The sequence below is a fragment of the Solea senegalensis genome, linkage group LG4, assembly GCF_019176455.1.
Source record: "Solea senegalensis isolate Sse05_10M linkage group LG4, IFAPA_SoseM_1, whole genome shotgun sequence".
NCBI lineage: Eukaryota > Metazoa > Chordata > Actinopteri > Pleuronectiformes > Soleidae > Solea > Solea senegalensis.
The window spans coordinates 16,676,793-16,695,989 of NC_058024.1; the positions used below are offsets into that span (position 1 = coordinate 16,676,793).

The following is a 19,197-nucleotide window of genomic DNA, read 5'->3' on the forward strand; positions in this document are numbered from 1 at the left end:
CATGCATGTTAAATGTCCGATTTTAGCCGTACTAAGACGATAATTTGGTTTCTTAATGTCATGTAAACACGTTAGTCCGACTAAAGTCGAGCTAGTCTTAGTCGGACTGGAGTCTGACTTGGCGGAAGGAGGAGATGACGTATAAACTGCAGTAGGGTTATCCGAAATCATACTGCAACGGCGTCTTCCTTTGGACAGCACAGCAACCACATGCACTTGTTTTTCTAATATAATCTGCTTGCAAATTGAATCTGTTTTCCTTTTATTTGTCTGTTGCTTGTGTTTTAACTGCGTACATTTGTAACTGTGTAGAGTGTTTTGTATGTGTTGCTGTCTATCTTGGCCAGGACTCCCTTGAAAAAGAGGTTCTTGATCTCAGTGGGATTCCCCCGATTAAATAAAATGAATATCTACGTGTCAAAATTAGCATGTACAGCAGGTACGAAACATACAGTCACAGCATGATCCATCTCACCGCTGTTTGTTTTTCTGTGACGTAAAGGTCAACGGGAAACTGATTTAATATATACTAGCTTATAGAGAGGTACAGCACCACCTGCAGATTTTCTGCCGGAGTGATTCAGGTCCTGGTCCAGCTAGGATGGTGTCTTGGTCCAGATCCGGACTGCAGTCTGCCTTTACTGACAACAACATGTTTTCTGATTGGTTAGATGTGTACCAGAGGTGGAAGTGAACAAAAACCAAACAAAACAAGCTTTGTCTCTGATGTGAAAAGTTCAGCTGGAGTAAAATAGATTAACATGCAAATAAACTGTCCAACAAGAAAAACAAAAAACAGTGTAAAGGCCTCAACTTTGACCAAACTTCACAAACCTGAAAGCAGATGCTGAAATTTTAAAACATTTTTAATAGAAATAAAACTTTTGTATAAAATAAAAACAAATGAAAGTAAAATAAACATGCTTCAGACACTTTTCATGACGTTTTACAAGTACATAGGTTGATAGCCAGGCACTGTATCTTTTTGTACATTTTCCCCATAGGATATGTCAGGACATAAAGCAGACATCATCAGTCTATTTAATAACATACATTAACTTGCCATTTAATTTGGTCAGCACTCACATTTTATTCAGCAACACAAATGGTGTTGAAAGTAATACAGAGGGAGGCATGAGGAGCAGCAGCATTGAATTCACAACACAAATGACCCCACAGTATTTTCCCCAAGACATTAGAAGGCTTTTATACTGCACAAAGCCGGCTATTAATCTGTTCAGTGAGCGGGGGGCTGATGGATTGGGATACTGTATACTTTTGCAAATTAGATTTTCATTTGTTGGAAAAACCTTACAACTTCCTGACACCTTCCTCATATCTGAAAGTGCCTGAGGAGGACATGTACCATAATGAATTTTCTCAGTGGCTGGTCCATTATGGATATCACCTCCAGGGGCATATTGCAAGATCCTCTCAAGGGCATGCTTCATCTTAATTCCTTTCCTAATATCCTTACGCTACATGTGACCGAGAGAGGAGCTGGTGGCAGTGATGGGAGGGTCATCCTGAATGACTGCTCGGAGGAAGCTCTCCTGGCTTTAAATGCTGTTTGTTTTAGCCAGGAGCTTCTGCTTTAATACACACACAGGTATGTTGAGGGCAGTGGCAGTCTTGGGTTAGCTGGTAATACAGATCATGGCCTCACTTAAGCACAGATAAACAATCACTCACTAGACCTTCACCATTGGAGAACAGTTTTTTTTTTTGTTTTTTTTTAACGCACAGAATAGGCTCAAGCCCAAACAATTGCTAACAACGCTGCAACTGAGTTTTAACGCATTCCAAAGATTTTTTTATTTTTTTTTTGTTGCTCTTCATTTTCACTTTTTTATTATTTTGTTGTATTTATTTTTTAACAACACAACACAGGATGTTGAAACTGGCATGCTCGAAATCAGCGGAAATTGTCTCACGCGCGTCGTCATTCTTGTTGATTGAACGGAAACTCGGAAAACAAGGAATAAAAATCCACGGTCGGGTACAGAGTTGTTGATTTTCAGAGACAAAAAAAAAAAGAAAAGAAAAAAGGAAATTAATAAAATCCTTCTTGGAAATCCATGGAGCACCTCTTCGTGCCTTTTTGGTGATGATCACTCCCCTTGTGATGCCTTGTGGATTTTAAGATTAATAGACAACATTGAGAGCACCTGAACATATCATTGATTACAGTTGAGTTGAAGTCAGTGCTGCTCAGGGAAACAGAGACGTCTTTGAAAGTGGGCATAGCTCAAATGTAAACACTCAAAAGGAAATCTCCATCCGTTCGTCTCCAGGTCTCTGCCATGCAAGTATTTTTCTTTTGTGTGTGTGTGTGTGTGTGTGTGAGAGTGTATATTCTAGTGAGGCAGACAGAAGATGGAACCTTTATTAATGTACTGTTTATCTGTTCTGGTCTTGGGTTTTTTGTCCATCCGTGCACCTCTTTGTGGTTTCTCCTCAGCTTGTCATGTCTTCGGGCAACATCTCCACCCATACAATGACACATCCATTCATCTTTTTTTTTCTTTTTTTTCCCTTTCTCAGCCGTGTGAAGTTCCACTGCATGTTTTTTTTTTCCCTCTCTCCATCTGTCAGGGTGGAAATCCTGAATTATGATAAGAGCCTCTGTCTCTCAGATTAGATTCCATGGTTGCTGTAGCTGATGTAGGTTTGCTTTGTTGGGAATGCTGAAAGAGAAAAGGGAGATTGAGCCGAGGTGAACTTAGGTGACCTTTCAGAGGGAGATCAGGATATGTGTTAGTTTGTGTGTGGCTCTGAGTAAGATGAATAACTGAACATGTGTGTTCAATAATGACCTCTTTGCTCTCTGGCCATATTGCAATCTGTATAGATCCTGTTTTACTTGCAGCAAATTGGGGGGGTGGGGCAAAGCACACTCCCCCTCCCCCACCTTATTTTCATTTTAGTATCCGACCTCTACTTGCCAGTTTGTCTCCCCAGACCGTGTTAGCTGGTCCGCTGAGGTGGAGCAGATAAATCCTGACATATTGCCACCAGATCTCTGCAGTCGTGGGTGGTGGCCCAGACAGGATTTTTTCAATTTCATCAAGCCATATATCCACACTGGCTATGACAATGACAAATGGTGCTTATTCAAATAGCCATGCACTGTATGGCCCCTGCAAATGGTAACCCCATCAGAATAAATTGCTGCTAGCTATCAATTCTGTGTCTTTGCCTTCTTGCCACTTAAAGTAACAAAAGGCTCCATCAACCCTCGACAAACAAAGCTTAAAGCCACATAGGCATTAATGCTGCACTGTTTAGCCATTGTGCTGGTGCCTCTCAGCAGCGTGCCATTGTTGCTGCAGTGCATTGTCGCACAGTTTATATTGATTTGTGCTTTTGTGTTAACAGTAAATATGGTCAGGTCTCTTTTTTTTTATTTTTGTTTAAGTAAACATTTCTGTCTGCTGCTGGTTTGAAGTGTGAGGAGTAAACAATTCTTCAAAATACGCAAGAACAGGCTCAAGTCCTCATTAGTGTAGACCAGACGGAGGGTCGGTATCTCTGATGACAGACATGACCGATATCGGCCCCCACCTGAGGGCCGAGCAGAGGAAGAATGGTTTGGACATTACACGAGCAATTTTCTGCTGACTCACATGCTGAACACATCATTTACTTCACTTTAAATTCAGAGTCGCGGCTACAGGTTTAACAGGTTGTCATATATTACTGATTTACACTGATAAACAGTAGCCCAATGTCCACATTTTAAAGCCGCAGTCAGCGAATATCCATCTTCAAATGATTAGTAGGTTAAGAAGTTGAATGACTTATGGTTTTACTCAATGATGTTGAAATTGAAAATGTATCAGTGACCTAAAACACATTAAAGTGTAATTGCTTAACTATATTTTTATTAGGTGGACACAAAATAGAACTAATTTGAAAACTGAAGTGTGTTGTTATTTTCACACACAAAACTGTCCTGGCATCCAAAGCTATAAAAATGTACTATTGTGTAATTAAACGCAATCATTCATCGATAATTCCCAGTAATGTGACCAATTAAGTTTTAAACTCTGAGTTGTAGGTCTACATACACATTTTAAATGAGGTCACTTCAAGCCCACAGATGCTTTTTGTGAAGCCTAAATGAAATTAGTGGGGACGCAAAATAAATAAATAAATAATAAAGAACACCATTCCCAGGAAGAGCAATTAACACCATTCCCATTGCCAGTAGATTGTCTGCTCAGTATTTTTTCTTTCTTTCTTTCTTTCTTTCTTTCTTTCTTTCTTTCTTTTTAACCCCCTGCATCACCCACGTGTGAGGTGTGATGTCACGGACAGGCTGGAAATAAAGTTAGTGGGGAAGAAAACAGTCAACAACACAACACCGTAACCCTCAGAGATAAGGTTAAGATGGTTACTATTTTTTAATTCAATTTCTCTGCGGCGGTCATTTAGGTGATTCAATCGATAAAATGAGTTATATCGAGTGCTGTTTTAAAAAGTAAGACCCCTCACAAATATTAATGGTAATGATTTTGCTAGAAGCGTGTGGTGTTCACCTGGGTGTTTTGTTCCCAATAAAGCCTATAGGCAGATAAAAAACCTGACTGAGTCACTCGACCTGATTTAACCCAGGATTAAATGTTTTTGGGAATGGGGTATAAGTACTGTCATACTCTGGATCCTGCCTGTGAAAAAAATCGTTTTAGAGACAGACAATGATAAAAAAAACAAAAGAAACGTGCCCAAGCGAAGGAAGAAAACCCTCTAACTGTTGGACTCAGTTAGAGGGTTTTCTTTCTGTGTTCATTTGTGTTCTTACTTTGCGTTTCAAGGCTTTCACACAGCTCAGTCTTGGCTTCCCCGTTGGGTCTCAGTCCAGCCTTGGGGTTAAATTTGTTGGACATGGTTGCAGCAGTAACCACAGCCTTGAGGCTGCGTGTGCGCTTGGGCACATTCTGCTCCGGGTGGAAGAGAACCACGTAGACCTTTGGCATGTAAAGCAACCCGAGGGACACTGAAGCGCTCAGGCTTACCGAGATGGTCAGCGTGGTTGTTTGGATGTACATCTGCAAGAGGGGAAACACCAAACATACACAGTATGAACAGTTTAGCTTGTTTTCTTAGCTCCAGATTATGCATATTTTTCAATTTTTGTCGCAGCCACAATGACAGCTGTTATGTGTTATTCAAATTAGAACATTCAGTGACCCATTTGTCGGCCAAGCTGTTGGTGAAGCAGTTTCTCGTCCAATACAGACTTTGAGACTGTTTCATGCGAGTGATGTAATTAAATTTGTTGTAATTCAGCATCTCATCTGCTTTTGTGGCGTGTGTGCTGAGCCAACAAAGGCCAGCTTGATTGTTTTGTTTTCACGCATTCTAATTCTAAAATGGCCGTCACATCAACTTGAACAAGAGTTTGCTAATGCACAAGAATTGTGTCCTATTGTGACTCGTAACACATAGAAAAAGGAAACAGGCTCATGAACCTTTTACATGTGGCCATTCCCTATAAATCTTGGGGGAGGAATGACACCGGATATTCTACTCCCTCAGTCCATTTTAATTATTTCTAACGCTGCAGCAAATTAACGAGTCATCTTTGGAAAAGCTTTAAAGACGCAAGAAAGCTTTCTAAAAATCAGACCGCAATATAAAAGCTGGACTGGCCATCGGAGAGAAATGAACTTGAATATTCTCTCAGAGAGCTTTTACCGTACTGATACTACGGTCTGTATTCTCTGCAACAGGCCAGCTGACCTGCAGATGGCCTGACATGATAATATACTGCAGGTGCTAGAGTTATTTTATTTATTTTTTTGTTTAATCTCCCATCAAAGTCAGAACAAGCTTTGAGGCTCGCCCATTATTTTCTACCTTGTCATAACAGCAGTATCTTGTCATGTTGTTTCACACTCCAACCATAGGTCAGGGATTTATGATAGTTGTCACTACTACCTTTAAAGTAAATCCAATATGGACACAAACACTTATGTGTGGTTATATTTGTTGACAGTCCTGCAAATACAGTGTGAACTACAAAGAGAAAAAAGGCTGAGTTAAATTGCTGTATAAGTAGCTGTACAGCCACCAGTGTAAAAGTTGGAATAATGAGTTTCCTGCTCAGCTCATTCTGCCAACATTACATAAATAACAGCAGCACCCACACGGCTCCTGCTTGAACTTGGAGATACTTGTTTTTTTTACCATGCAGGAGAAGGATCTATTAACCCCTATTAATTAATTAATTAATTAATTTTAACCCCTTCTTAAAAAACAAGAAGTAGAAATATTTTGGAAATCTTTCAAAAACCTGTTTAAAACTTCACCTTTTTATACCCACATTTGAGATGACTCACTGGGCGTCTTCAAGTAAATAACATTATAATAAACAAAAATGTGCTTTACAATTATTTCTTGTTAAACAGTGTATGTTTGAAAATTCATGGATAACAAGAATAATTGTATTTTAAAAATATAATTTTGGTTAAAGAGCTTCTACATACAGTACTGGTGAACTAACCATTACAGAAACATAAACACATATTTGGATAATGACCAATGCTGTTACTTTAGGGCAGCTGTGGCATAAACCTTACATTGGGTGGTGATCTAATCCATTTGTTATGCACTGTATATTATGTAATATTTATATCTATGTATTATTTAGTTCATTATTATTTAACCTTTATTAGTATAGCTATAGCCTTTGGCTGATATATGACATGATATTGCTGTTATTTTGCTGTAAAGCAGACTTTTATTTTGAAAAGAAAATCCATGGCGTTATGCTTGAGGCACTTTAATACAGAGGCACTTTAATACAGAGGCATTGTGGACTTAGTTTCTAAGAAGACTGCGAGCTCTCCAATTTGCAAACATTTTGGCTTCAAAACCGGGGAAGTTGGAGAGCTGAAGGATTTAAACGAGGCCATATGTCGTCTTTGTCACAAGCAGGTGATGACTAAGCAGGGAGAGCCACGCCACCAAGTCGTAGTCTCACCTCAAAGTCCATCACCGGGCACAGTTTGCTCGACTTGACTCCGCATCAGCGCGGGAGGAAACTGCCACCAGCCAACAATTATTGCAACATTCGCCAAATCCACTAAATATAACTGCCGTTACCTTTTACTTTGGAATGATGCCGTTTCACATGGTGGGGAAAAAAAATAGTTCATTCAAGGGCGTGAGAGATGGCCAACATGTACAATAAAGTAAGAGAGGAAGCGTTGGTTGGTGGAGCAGAGTTCTCCTCACTAACAACACGTTCCACCAGCGCCTCATCACATCGTGTTTCCAGCACCGCCACACTTGTGACCCCATTGCGTTTGTTCCCTGCTGCTGCTTCTATTATTAATATATATTGTCATGTAAAAGTTCCCTTTTTTAATTTAAAATGCCCTGATTTAAAGTTTAAGTTTAAAAGTTCCTGTTTTTGTATTTAAGGATATGAAACCCTATTAAAAATGTATATTTTTTTGTATTGAGGGTTATAGACGTGAAGTGTTGTATGACAATTAAAGAAGTGGACAACATATTAACCCTCTTAACCGTATTCCTCTCAGGTCAACTGAGTTTCTAAAGTGTCCTAAAGCTCTACTTTGAAAATCCAAAAAAACGTACTCTATTCTGAAGCTGGGTTTCTTCAGACTTTTACACCACCTCGAGCAGAGAGTACTTCTTCTTTCATCATTTTCCTTATATCAAAACAAACCCCCATAACAGCTAGAGTATGTGTCTTATTTTACTCTGCAGAGTGATTTTCATCATAAAACACGTGTGTGGGTGAGAGTGATCTGAATCAGTAGATGCAGGATCATTCACTGGCCTAATTATGATCTGCAGCGAGTCAGATTTTGGTATCACTGTGGACCATGTGCTCTGGTTTAAAGGCTTTGTGTTTTTTAATGTAAATATTACATATGGTTTAACCTTTAAAGTAGGTTAATATATCTCTGGCTGAGTTCCTTTCAACCACTGATTGAACCTCCCATAGGCCCCGGCTGGTTTTTCATTAAAGCTCAGTAACATTTCCCTGATGTGCAGATGTGACCTCTCTTTGAATATGTTGTTTGTTTTTATTATTCGTGGCTCTCTGTGGTGCTTTCACTCCAAACTGGATCTCCATCTCATCTCAGTCTGCCCTGGTGCCATGTGAGGCTGCTGGCTAGAGAGAAGAATGGAGGGATTGAGGCAGTGTGATGGAGGGACAGCTGCAGTGGTTCTCCCCAGCTGTATGGAATGTTAACCAGTGGACTTCTCTGGGGTCATTTCACTGCTGCCTGAGGGAGAGACTGTTGAACTCAAGCTGTTACTCATATAAACAAAAAAAGGGACAAAAATCTCAGTTGACTCTCACCCAAGAATAGCAACAACTCTTGGTCTCTTCCATTTGCTGTGAGATAATGAGATAATAATCTGCTTGAGTCTCTCAAGCAGATTATCGGCCCTGAGATTACCACTATGGTCACATTTGGTAGCTCCTCTTTCAGCTCTTGCTATCTTTTATGATTTTTTTTTATTTGACATATTTATTTTACACAATTGGAAAAAGCAAACACAGAATACCCAATACAATTTTACAGTACAACAGAAAGATATGAGAGTAACATCCAAAAAGACCTTGGCGGACGAGGACCAGAGAGATAATCCAGAAGGCAACATTATAGACGCCAAGTGTTGAATAAAAAAAAAAAATCACAGATTGTCCAAAGCCAATTGACAGCATTTAGCAGAATAGGAGTATATCTAATTTGCCAGGATAAAGAAAAATACATAAAAACAGAGTACAAATGCAACAATTATAACCATAAATTGTTGCATTTACTGCCAGACAAAGTGGAATGTAGAGCAGTGTTAAGATGCAATGCACCTCTAAATCTATCACACACAGAAAAACAGGACTCAAATAACTTAGAATATTAAGTATTAACAGTATTTACAGTCCGTGTATGACTTCAACATCAAATAAGTCTGAATCTGGAATTAGCAGAACGATCCCCATCCTATCCCCATACACAGGAACACCTAACTCTCTAGTCCAGACCTCTCTGAATTCAGATGTGAGAAATGAATCCGACTCTTTGGTTCAGTCATAAACTCTTGGATACGCTCCTGTCCAAAATGCCTAATTTATAGGGGGAAGAGGAGGAAAGACGCTATGAGGGAATGAGGCAAATTAATCATCTGTGTGGACACCCACAACACAGTCCCCTCTCCTTTGAGTCCACAGACGCGCTGGTTTGAACAGATTATTGTACTGTCAGTAATAAGGATTAGTACTTAAAAAATATCAGGTTTTTTTCCATTTGGTGTAAAACCTCCAAGGTGGTTCTGAGAATAAAGTAATCTCAAAGTAATTAATTGGAGGGCTCTGTAAAAGAGCGGCACTGTAATGCTTATGGAAACATCAGCATTAATAACTGCATCATATCAAGCCAAATCAAATTGTATTTGTATAGCGCCAAAGAACAGTAAACATTATCTCAAGGCACTTAACATAGTAAGACAGAGACCTTAAAATATTAGAGAGAGAGAGAGAGAGGAGAAGAGAAACCCAACAGTTCACGCAACAACAAGCACTTAGCATCAGTAGAGAGAAAAGAAAATCCCTTGAAATCTTCAACAGAACCAAACATCAAAGATCTGCAGCCATCTGCCTCAGCTGGTTGGGGTGAAAGGAAAAATGAGAGGCAGAGGAGAGATGGGGGACAAAAAGGGGGGAGAATAAAGGAAAGAGAGATGGGGGCACAGAGACAGAAGAGAGTAGTGATGGGAAGTCCAGCTCTGTTAAAAGATTCTGATCTTTTGGCTCAGCTCTCTTAGAAGAGCTCTTACGGCTCCTTAAGCTCTTCCCTTAGACTGTTCTACTTTATCCTAATTTAGCAATTATGACTTTGTTTGGTTTGTGTGTTGGTGTGTAAGCAGTGGTTTTAAATATTTTTATGTCATATGAAGTAACATGAATTGTTCCGAATTGTCAATTTTAATCACGTCATAATAATGATGATGTAAGACTACTACTGCTTATAATAATAGCCTCGCAACTACAGCTGGATCCTGCAGCCTAGGAGTCACAGGTACCTGCAGAAACAGGACAGAGAGCAGACGCACAAACTGGAGAAGATGACGAACTACATTAGTCATGTTGCGTCGTTATGACATATTCATACAGAGTGGGAGGGAGTGAGAAAGTGAACGCTCAGTGCAGCAGTCACGGCCTACAGCAGCATAAGCAAGGAATAGTTGTCCACAAGAGAGGAGCCTCGTAACTGAAGGCTCTACCTCTCTATGATGAGGTACGACTAGGTCTTTAAGGTATAATAGGGCTTAATGATTGAGTGCTTTGTGGGTGAGGAGGAGGATTTTAAATTCAATTTTGATCTGTAAAGGGAGCCAGTGGAGAGAAGCTAACACCAAGTAAATATTGTCTCTCTTTCTAGTTCCTGTCAGAACTTGAGCTCTTGTGCATTTTCAACTGGAGGGTTATTGGAACATCCCAGCAGTAAGGTGTCGCAGTAGTGCACTCTAGGTAACAAATGCACAAACAAATTTTTCAGCATCCTTTAAGGACTGAATTTCTTTCTTCCCTAAAGGATGGGGAGGAGAGAAAAAACAGTGTGGATGCATGAGACAGGAGTTAAAAAGCAAAGAGAAAAGACATGTCAGGAAAAAGGAGTGTGAATGTCTGGGATAACTTGATTACATAAGATTAATCGAAGGGTTAATAACTGTAACCATATAAACGAGTGCTATTTTAAACAGGAAACTCTGGGGAGATTCTGCTTCAGGATGCAAACATCACATTCATTCAAAGTGCATAATTGTCATTCTACAGCAAGCTACCGGGGTATTTCTCAGCATGCTGTGTAAACATTCAGCAGAGAGGCTTGCTGGATGAGAATTCACTATAATTGCGTTCTAATTAAGTTTATAAACAAATATCAGCCTGAGGGGACACAATAATATACCTTTGTGGGAGGATGTCATTTATTAAGATCACAATCCTTTGGCCTTGATTAGCTTCACTGTCTGTTCACCCATTACTGGAGCAACCAGAGGTCAATAGCCAACACGCCGAGGGCTGCTGTGCTGTAGGCCTAATTAATGCAACAACTGCTCTCTGAAGTCCAAGATGTTGCTAAATTCCCTCTGTAGCATCAGTCTTCATTATGTTTTACTGGGCCCGTGGGACATTAATGTGAATTATGCTGTTTGTCTTAGCACTGAAATGTGATGAAGAAAAAAAAAGAAAAAAAAAGCTGCACCCCGAGCAAACTCCTGTCTGACATCTGGTTATGTCAAACTCCCTGCAAAACCCTCCTTTTGTCTGACTAGTGCACTAACAGCAGTTTTCTGTTGTCGAGCTGACAGAGACAATGGTGTGAGAGGAACTTCACAGAGAAATAAACAACACCACTCAATTCATCAGCCCATTCATGCACTGCAGTGGCAGTAACTCTTCCTGGGAGCTGATTGAATTTGAACTGAGACCATTGTCCCGGAGCCTATTTCCATGCACACTATTGTGCGACGCTCCTCCTCCTGCCTCTGTCTTAGAGACAGCTGCTGATTTAGACTCTTTCTCCAGGTAAGCAGGTGTCACATCTATTTCTGAAGCTAGAACACAGTTCAGCGATCATGCGCCATAGATAGATACCAGGTGTCCCTGTTGGAAGGATAGAGAAAGCCTCGCGTGGCATTCACTACATTTATCCTGGCAGCAGATGACAAATAAATGACTGTGATCCTGAGGCAAGGACCTGCTGTAAACTAGTGATGAGAGCATCGGTGACTAGATAAGGTAAATCAAGACCCAGAGGAAGAGGAGCATTTAATTGCTCTGAAAGATCTGTCAACGTGGGCTGCGATCCTTTGTGGGGCCTGTCATTTACAGTATGATGATTATGGGGTGTGTATGCTGTGACATGTTAATTTCTTAAGTAAGAACAATGTTTATGTAACAGCTCAGGGAATCAGTCACTGGGTTCGTTTTGTTCCACGTGAAAGGTTGGGCAGTGAAAGACCAAATGAAACAACAACATATATAGTTTTAAACTGCCCTTTACAACATGTTTATTGATTTCTAATGTGGCTCCATTGGCAGGATGGTATAAATACACCAATCTTTAAATCTGGCGGAATATTAAGACCTGAAACATAGTTTGGAAGAACTAAAAACCAAGATTCCTTTCACCAACCTATATTTGTTACCTTATGAGTGAGTGTTAAGTATTTTCTGACTCTACATTCAAAGCTTAATATTAAATACGATTGTTCTATCTCAAGTGAATAAAATAAAAAGTGGAGCATTTCCCCTCCAGCTACGTTCCCATTTTAATCTTACCATTGCTCAGGGTTTGCTCAAGTTTTCTAAAAGATCAAAATAGAACTCATCTCATAACCATTGTGTGTACAGCTTTCTACAGCATAATGAGTGACTCTTAAAATTTGGAGGAAGAAACCCAAGTGTATTTCTTTTTATATCCAATCCCTTTTTCTTTCTTTTTTTTTTACTTTTCAGAGTCATGACAGCTAATGGATTACCTCATCTTCCAAAAAAGCATTTCAGTCTCTCTCTGATTGTATAATTCTCTTTCATCTTCAGAGGGGAGACGGGATGATTAAACAAAGAGCATGATAATATCCCTAGCCGCTGTTGACATATGATTTAAGATGTGCAACAATCTAAAAATTATGTGGACTTTGCACTTGGCCAGCTTTTTCTCTTCTGTCCATGCTGTGTTTGATAATCACGAACATAAGCCACTGAATCATGATCATGATCATGCTTCTGTAAATGTGGCACGAGAATGTTGTTTCCGGCGGAGCCGTTGTTTTCAAAGTGTGGATGCCGCTGCCACACATGTACGTTGAGGCTTTAACACAACACACAACATATGAATGTAAGCCATTAGTGCTGTTCACATGCTGCCTTATTATCATTAATATGATATAATTGGTTGCAGTCATGTGCACGTTTCCTACGAAGCTGTGGACAATAGAAATTGTTCTAGGATGCTGAGCGTGATGCAGTGCACACGCCCAGTCGCTCAAGACTGTTGTTCCACAAAGGTAACTATTGCAGCCAGTTTTCTGAGCCAGCATTTTTTGATCAATTGTTTTGTTTAATCCCAGAGGGAGAGAGGTAAGGATTAATTTGTAGCATCTGTCAGACCCATGCTGGCACCGCTGATAGTGTCCATGCCAGTAAGAGGCTTTTCCCTCTTGTCCTCTCTTGTAGCCACTGAGCCCCCTTTGGCTACACTGCCAAAATACCTCTTTCAACTGGATGTACACATTTGGACTGTGTCATTGTTGTACCCCTTTGGCTTTGTAACCAGACTGTCTCCTCTGCATGTAAGTTCCAAGACCTATTGGATCCCTCATGACCTGGACCCCTCCCACTGCTCCCACTACTGTAGATGTGATACAGGTTTCCAATTCTTTCCAATTCACCGTGGCGTCATGTGTTTGTGAGTCAGGTTTGCGTGCCCGCCTGCACATTTATTTGTGAATATACTCATGAAAGTGTGTCCACAGCTTGTCAGTGTTTTCTCAATCAGAGATTTCCACATGACTTGGCATGTCTGGCGGCTGTTTTAGGTGCAGAGGTCTTTTCACTTCATCTTCTAAAATTGCTATTGTCACAACAACAAAGGCAGAGTTCTGTATTTTGATAAGAAAATGAGAGTTAGAGGTTTGAGTAAAAATATTGCTTTTTGCTGTAAATTTTGAAATGTTGCTTTAAGTTACGTAGTGGAAGAAGACCATAAGGCCTTTACAGTCATAACAGCATACTTTAAACAGTGTAGTACAAGTAAGTGCATCCAGTTATACAATTGTTTAATTATACACTATTTTTGTGTTAAGTGTACTATTGTTATTATTATTTGTTCAATAAATTATAACATCTTTGTTATATAAGTGCTCTTATTTATAATTAACTTATACTTTATACTGTTGCATAGTTTATTCCCAATGGTACACAATGTGATGGTTGGCACCGGGAAAAACTCTCAGTCCTAGTTTTAATATGTGATCATTCAAAGGATAGTGATACTGTACATATATATATATTATTTTCTGATGATATGTGTTGTCCGTACACATTGGGAAATTTAGTGGAGTCAATAGTGCAATAATTCTCTCCTAAGAAGTATTGAGTTGCAGGAAACTGAAGAAACTCTCAAGTACCTTGAAATTATAGTAATTGTACCAGAGTAATAATTTGTGAGTGGGTGTTTTCATTCATTAAATTGCCAAATTGTCGAAGAATAGAAAGAAAATAAATTGTACTCTTTTGGTAATTGTGAGCTTACCTTTTCTGTGGATTGCGAGGTGCCGAAGAAGATTGGAATGAATGCGAGCCAAATAATGCAGGTGGTGTACATCGTAAAACCGATGGGTTTTGCCTCGTTGAAGGTCTCCGGCACCCCTCGGGTTTTAATGGCATAGACTGTACAGGTGACCATGAGCAGCATGCTGTAGCCCAGCAGGCAGATGAGAGACAGGTCAGAGATGTCACACTTGAGCACACCACGAGCCAGTACTGGGTTAGATGTCCTCTGGTCCTCATAGTCAATGATGGCCTTGGAGGGGTCTACACCAAACCAGATGCACACGCCGAGCAGCTGCACTGAAGCCAGGGTGAATGTGATCGCTAGCTGGGAGGCCGGAGAAATGAACCTGGGTGCGCTCACAGACATGGAGCCTTGCTCAAAGATGCGGTAAATGCGGTTGGTTTTGGTCAGCAGGGCAGCATAACTGATGCTCATCCCAAGACCCAAGAAGATCCTCCGCAGGGAGCAGATTCCCACGTCTGGGGTCGAAATCATCAGGAACGTCGTGGCGTAACAGAGGAAGATGCCAGTCAGCAGCACGTAGCTCAGCTCTCGACCTGACGCTTTCACAATAGGAGTGTCATTGTGGCGGATGAATGTAACCACCACAAACAACGTGGCCATGATACCGACTACAGCAATAAGCACAGGGATGACTGCCCACGGAGAGCTCCACTCCAGCTTAACAATGGGGATCTGAACGCATCCTGTGTGATTTTCATTGGGCCGCAAGTCGAAGCGACACATCTTACATGTGTAGGTGTCCGCTTGATACTGATAGCCATCACACCGCTCGCAGTGCCAGCAGCACGGGATGCCCTTCACAATTTTCTTGCGCTCGCCGGCCTGACAGGCCTGGCTGCAGATGGAGGAAGGGATCTGACGGACACCACGGGGCCACTGCATTGAACGAACCTGTGAGGATGACAGAAAGACAGACAGACTGATTAGGAGAGTTAAAATGGTGGCATGTTTGTTTAGTGATCCAAAAATATCCCCAGCATCACTTAAGATCAAGGCAGATAAAAGTTGGAAGAAAAAAAAAATATCATATTTAACTTGTTCTTACAGTGAGTCTCTGTTTGTATGCTACTTGGTATGACTGTGAGATCAAAACACACATTCATAGATGGGTGTAATATAAGAATGAAAACTCATGCAACAATGTAGTAATGACTATTGAGTCGTAAAGGGATGAAAAAAAGCCTCTTCTTTTATTTATTTACGTGGCTGAGAAATAGGGAAAGGTTCAACTGAAGCCCTCATCATAAATTGAGCAAAATTTCCCAGTGGGAGGTCAAATTATCTCAAGGGCAAGACACAGGAGAAGAGAGGAAACTGTGTTCCATGCTCTTTTTTTGCTTTGGTAAGTAGTTGTTTGTGCTAAAAAAAAAAAAAGAAATCAATAATCCAAGGAATGAAAGATAAATCCATTTCAGGATCCTACTCTCTTTTATGGATTGTATGCCCTTTTTATGCATACTGTTTAAGAGGAATTAAATTGCTCATTTCAAACAGGGCTCCTTTCTTTTATATTACATTATCAGTTTTATTCAATTGTGTCTGTTTGTCCAAAGCCAGTAAATGTGTCTCTAAATGTGCATTTAATTAAGAACTCAAAGAACACTAATTAAATATAGCCAACATCAGAGTCACAACTGGCACATTTCACAGTAGGTGCCCACCGCAAATCCTTTTTAGAAAATTCCATAGCGTGTGTTTTCTAAAGAGGCAAAGTGGACAAAGCTCCTCTCAAGCTGCTTCATGTGTTCAATAGTATTCTCTTCTGCCTGCCCAAAGCCTCCTCTTCATTTTGGCAAAACATAATTTGTTTGGTTGCTTTATGTAAATATGGACTGTTATAATACTGTTTCTTCATCTCACACCCTGCTCACAAACAGTGATGTCTGTCCTTAAGCTTTCAAAGTGTTCTATTCATCACAGTCTGTCTGTCATCACAGTCTTGCCCTCTAGATTTACACCTTTGAAGATGGCATTACACACTATCAAATGTTTTCTGCACCAGTTAGTGGGAGAAATTGCAGCAGCAGAGTAGAAGATCACAACTTTTTTTTTTTTGCAACTACATTAACAAAAACACATAAATATGCATAGAATGCAGAATATGAACGAAGAATGCTCACGTTAATGTGGAGCTGATTTGTCCAGTGGCCAATGATTTTATATTCAGCCGTTAGGTTTTGGATCTGGTATTGGTAGATCTCGTAGCGTCCGGGGGCATCGCCGTTCTCGTTGAAGAGCACAGGGTTGCCAGCTATGCCTAAATGACAAAACAATCATCATCATCATCGTCGTCATCATCATCATAATGTAGCACACATGAGTGAGTTATTGTTTTCTGTTGTGAGCATGAGTCTGTGAAGTCTCACTAATGCGATGCCATCATCATTGTTAGTATGCCAATACTTAATACTTACTATAATGTGATGTACTGTAGGTGGATTATTACTATTTTTTCTTTGAATTAAGCAACTGGGAACAAAATCTTAATGACTTAGTGGCTGAAGATGGGCACTCCCTCACATCAATCTAAGTGCATCATGACTGGACAATGAAACTCTTTCCACACCTTTTTGGTTTTAAAGCAGTAATTATGTGATGTGTTGTAGTTGGATTTGTTGATGAATATTATGCTGTAAAAGACCAACAACCAATGTTGGATTTTTTTTTTTCCAAGAATATGACTATGATCAGAATTTCACACTTCTTAAACACTGCAATTATTTTTAGTTTACATTTGGAAAAAAAACACATTATGGTGTTAGATTTGACTAAAGCAGATTTTTTAAATGTTATTTCTTTAACGTCAGGCAAACACAATTTCAAAGTACTATAGCATGTATGCGTTCAGTATCTGTATTTTATTTTTATTATGTGGTATTTTGTCTTTGACAGTAAGCCAGTGTTACTATATGTGCAATATTTTTTTAGTATATACTGGTCAGTTGTGGCTGGCTTTATACAGTAAAGCAACACTCGTAGACACACCTTTTATTATGACAAAGCTAGACAGCAAGCAGTGGCATTTATTATTGTCATATTATTTGTTATAGCAATCAGACTGACAATTGTCACACAACTGTTCCTGGTCCTTCTCCCCAACTTCTCCTTTCTCCTATTTGTCTGACCACAATGAATATGATTTAGTTGAAGATGCCTTTTCTCTCCACTGTCATCAAGTACTTTAAGTTGGGATTCTCTCTGTAACACTGGTCGCTCTTTGCCAAGGATCTGAACCTCACGATGAGAAGTGTCCTCAATAATCTAACTTTGGTTTGGTGTAACACTAAACAAATGGATTGAACAGATTTAACCGAATTTAGATCAAGAGATAAATGTGGTTCAAACCAAAACTGGTACATTTGTGGGATTGATAATGGACACTCTTTTGCTCTTTGTAAAATTAATAAATAAAAATAGAAAATAAAACATCAAAAACTCAAACTGATATGGATACCTCAAAGATTTCAACTAACTAACTCTGTATACTCTTGCGGTGTGTAAATATTGTGTAATGTAAACCGCGCTGTCTGCCCAAGCTGTTCTCTGTTGTGATAACTAGGTTTAACAATGTGTTCCTGTGTGTACTTTCAAGACGAGTCGTAACAATGCATCACAAAGAAAACACACCAAAGATTTCAATGTGTGAGCTCCCCAATCGAGACTAGAGGATCCACACTTCCAGTGCAGCAATCTGTTTAATCATGATGGAACGTGGAAAGGTTCTCCTTAGAGAGAGCGAGAGATAAAAAGGGAAATTATCTGATAGCTATTCACATCGGCTTCCACAAACATCCACACCTTCAAACACTAATGAAGGCTTTCAGGTCATAGGTTTTTAGTTTATTTTTCCATGGCTGGTTTATGATTAAGTCTGCCAAAACAAAATGAAAGCACCCCAGTTAAGAACAAAAGGGTAAATGTGGCCAATTGCTGCTGATAGATTTCTGCCCCACACACACACACACACACTCTTTGTTTTAACTACGGAGGATGCGGCCTAATCCACATCTCCATTAGTCAGCCCTGCTGGATTACAGCATTACATTTTTCACTCAGCCTCGCATGTTTAACAATGCTGCCCACATCACAAAGCAGTTAGTGATCATGGGAGGATTACAGTGATTTAATGAAAAGGAGAGGTGCAATGTTTATATAACGATATTGAGCTGATCAAAAGTGTTGGTAAGCTGTCGTCGTTTCTATCAGAGATTTTAATCATGCTAAGCTGTTTCTATTTTTTCTCCTGACCGTATAGAAGCTCGCTGAAGCTGTGTGCCTTTTCCATTTTTGAGTCATGTGTCTGAGCCTGTGCATGTTAATATAAACACTGCTGTCACTGATAGAGGAAAATGGACTCTGACTGCCACACCTGTGGTTTCAGTAGAATGATAGAGCAACACTGCTGTTATGATTGTAGCCACATTTGAGTGAATCAAATTTTGGAATTGTATTCTTTTTTTTTTTTTAACTTGGGGATTCTTTTTAGTATTGATGTATGCCTCTGCTTATTTGCACTGATATAACCATACATGCTCCACCTCTTTTAATGTTGCAATTACTGTTGTTTACATCCTTGTACAAACAAACAGTTTGGAAGTGACAGCATGTTCCCGTGCTGTATTATTTAACTTTTATGGTCAGGCAAAGCTTTTAATTCGATCGTGAATTTTGCCTTTAGTGTTACTTTCACAAGCATTAACTTTTATTTTCCGTTCCAAGTTGCCGATCATATCTTCTGTTGGGAAAATCTTTATCACAGGTTAGAAACTCTGACAGCCGTCTTAAAGAAGTAAGTAATCAGCAGCTGCACTAATAACATTAAAAAACCAGACTAATCACATTGTTG

The 19,197-nt window shown here is 39.7% G+C and overlaps 1 protein-coding gene across 2 annotated transcripts in view; it reads right to left on the bottom strand.

Annotated features, from left to right (window-relative positions):
• Positions 1–887: 887 nt before the first annotated feature.
• Positions 888–19,197, bottom strand: part of LOC122768291 (metabotropic glutamate receptor 4-like) — a 155,259-nt gene continuing 136,949 nt past the window's right edge. For both annotated transcript variants that reach the window (XM_044024178.1, XM_044024177.1), the window contains exons 8-11: positions 16,472–16,608; positions 14,307–15,242; positions 4,805–5,051; positions 888–2,687 (exon numbers count right to left, since the gene is read on the bottom strand). In XM_044024178.1, the coding sequence (XP_043880113.1) occupies positions 2,638–2,687; positions 4,805–5,051; positions 14,307–15,242; positions 16,472–16,608 (1,370 nt within the window). In that variant the 3' untranslated portion in view covers positions 888–2,637. The remainder of the gene's footprint in view (positions 2,688–4,804; positions 5,052–14,306; positions 15,243–16,471; positions 16,609–19,197) is intronic.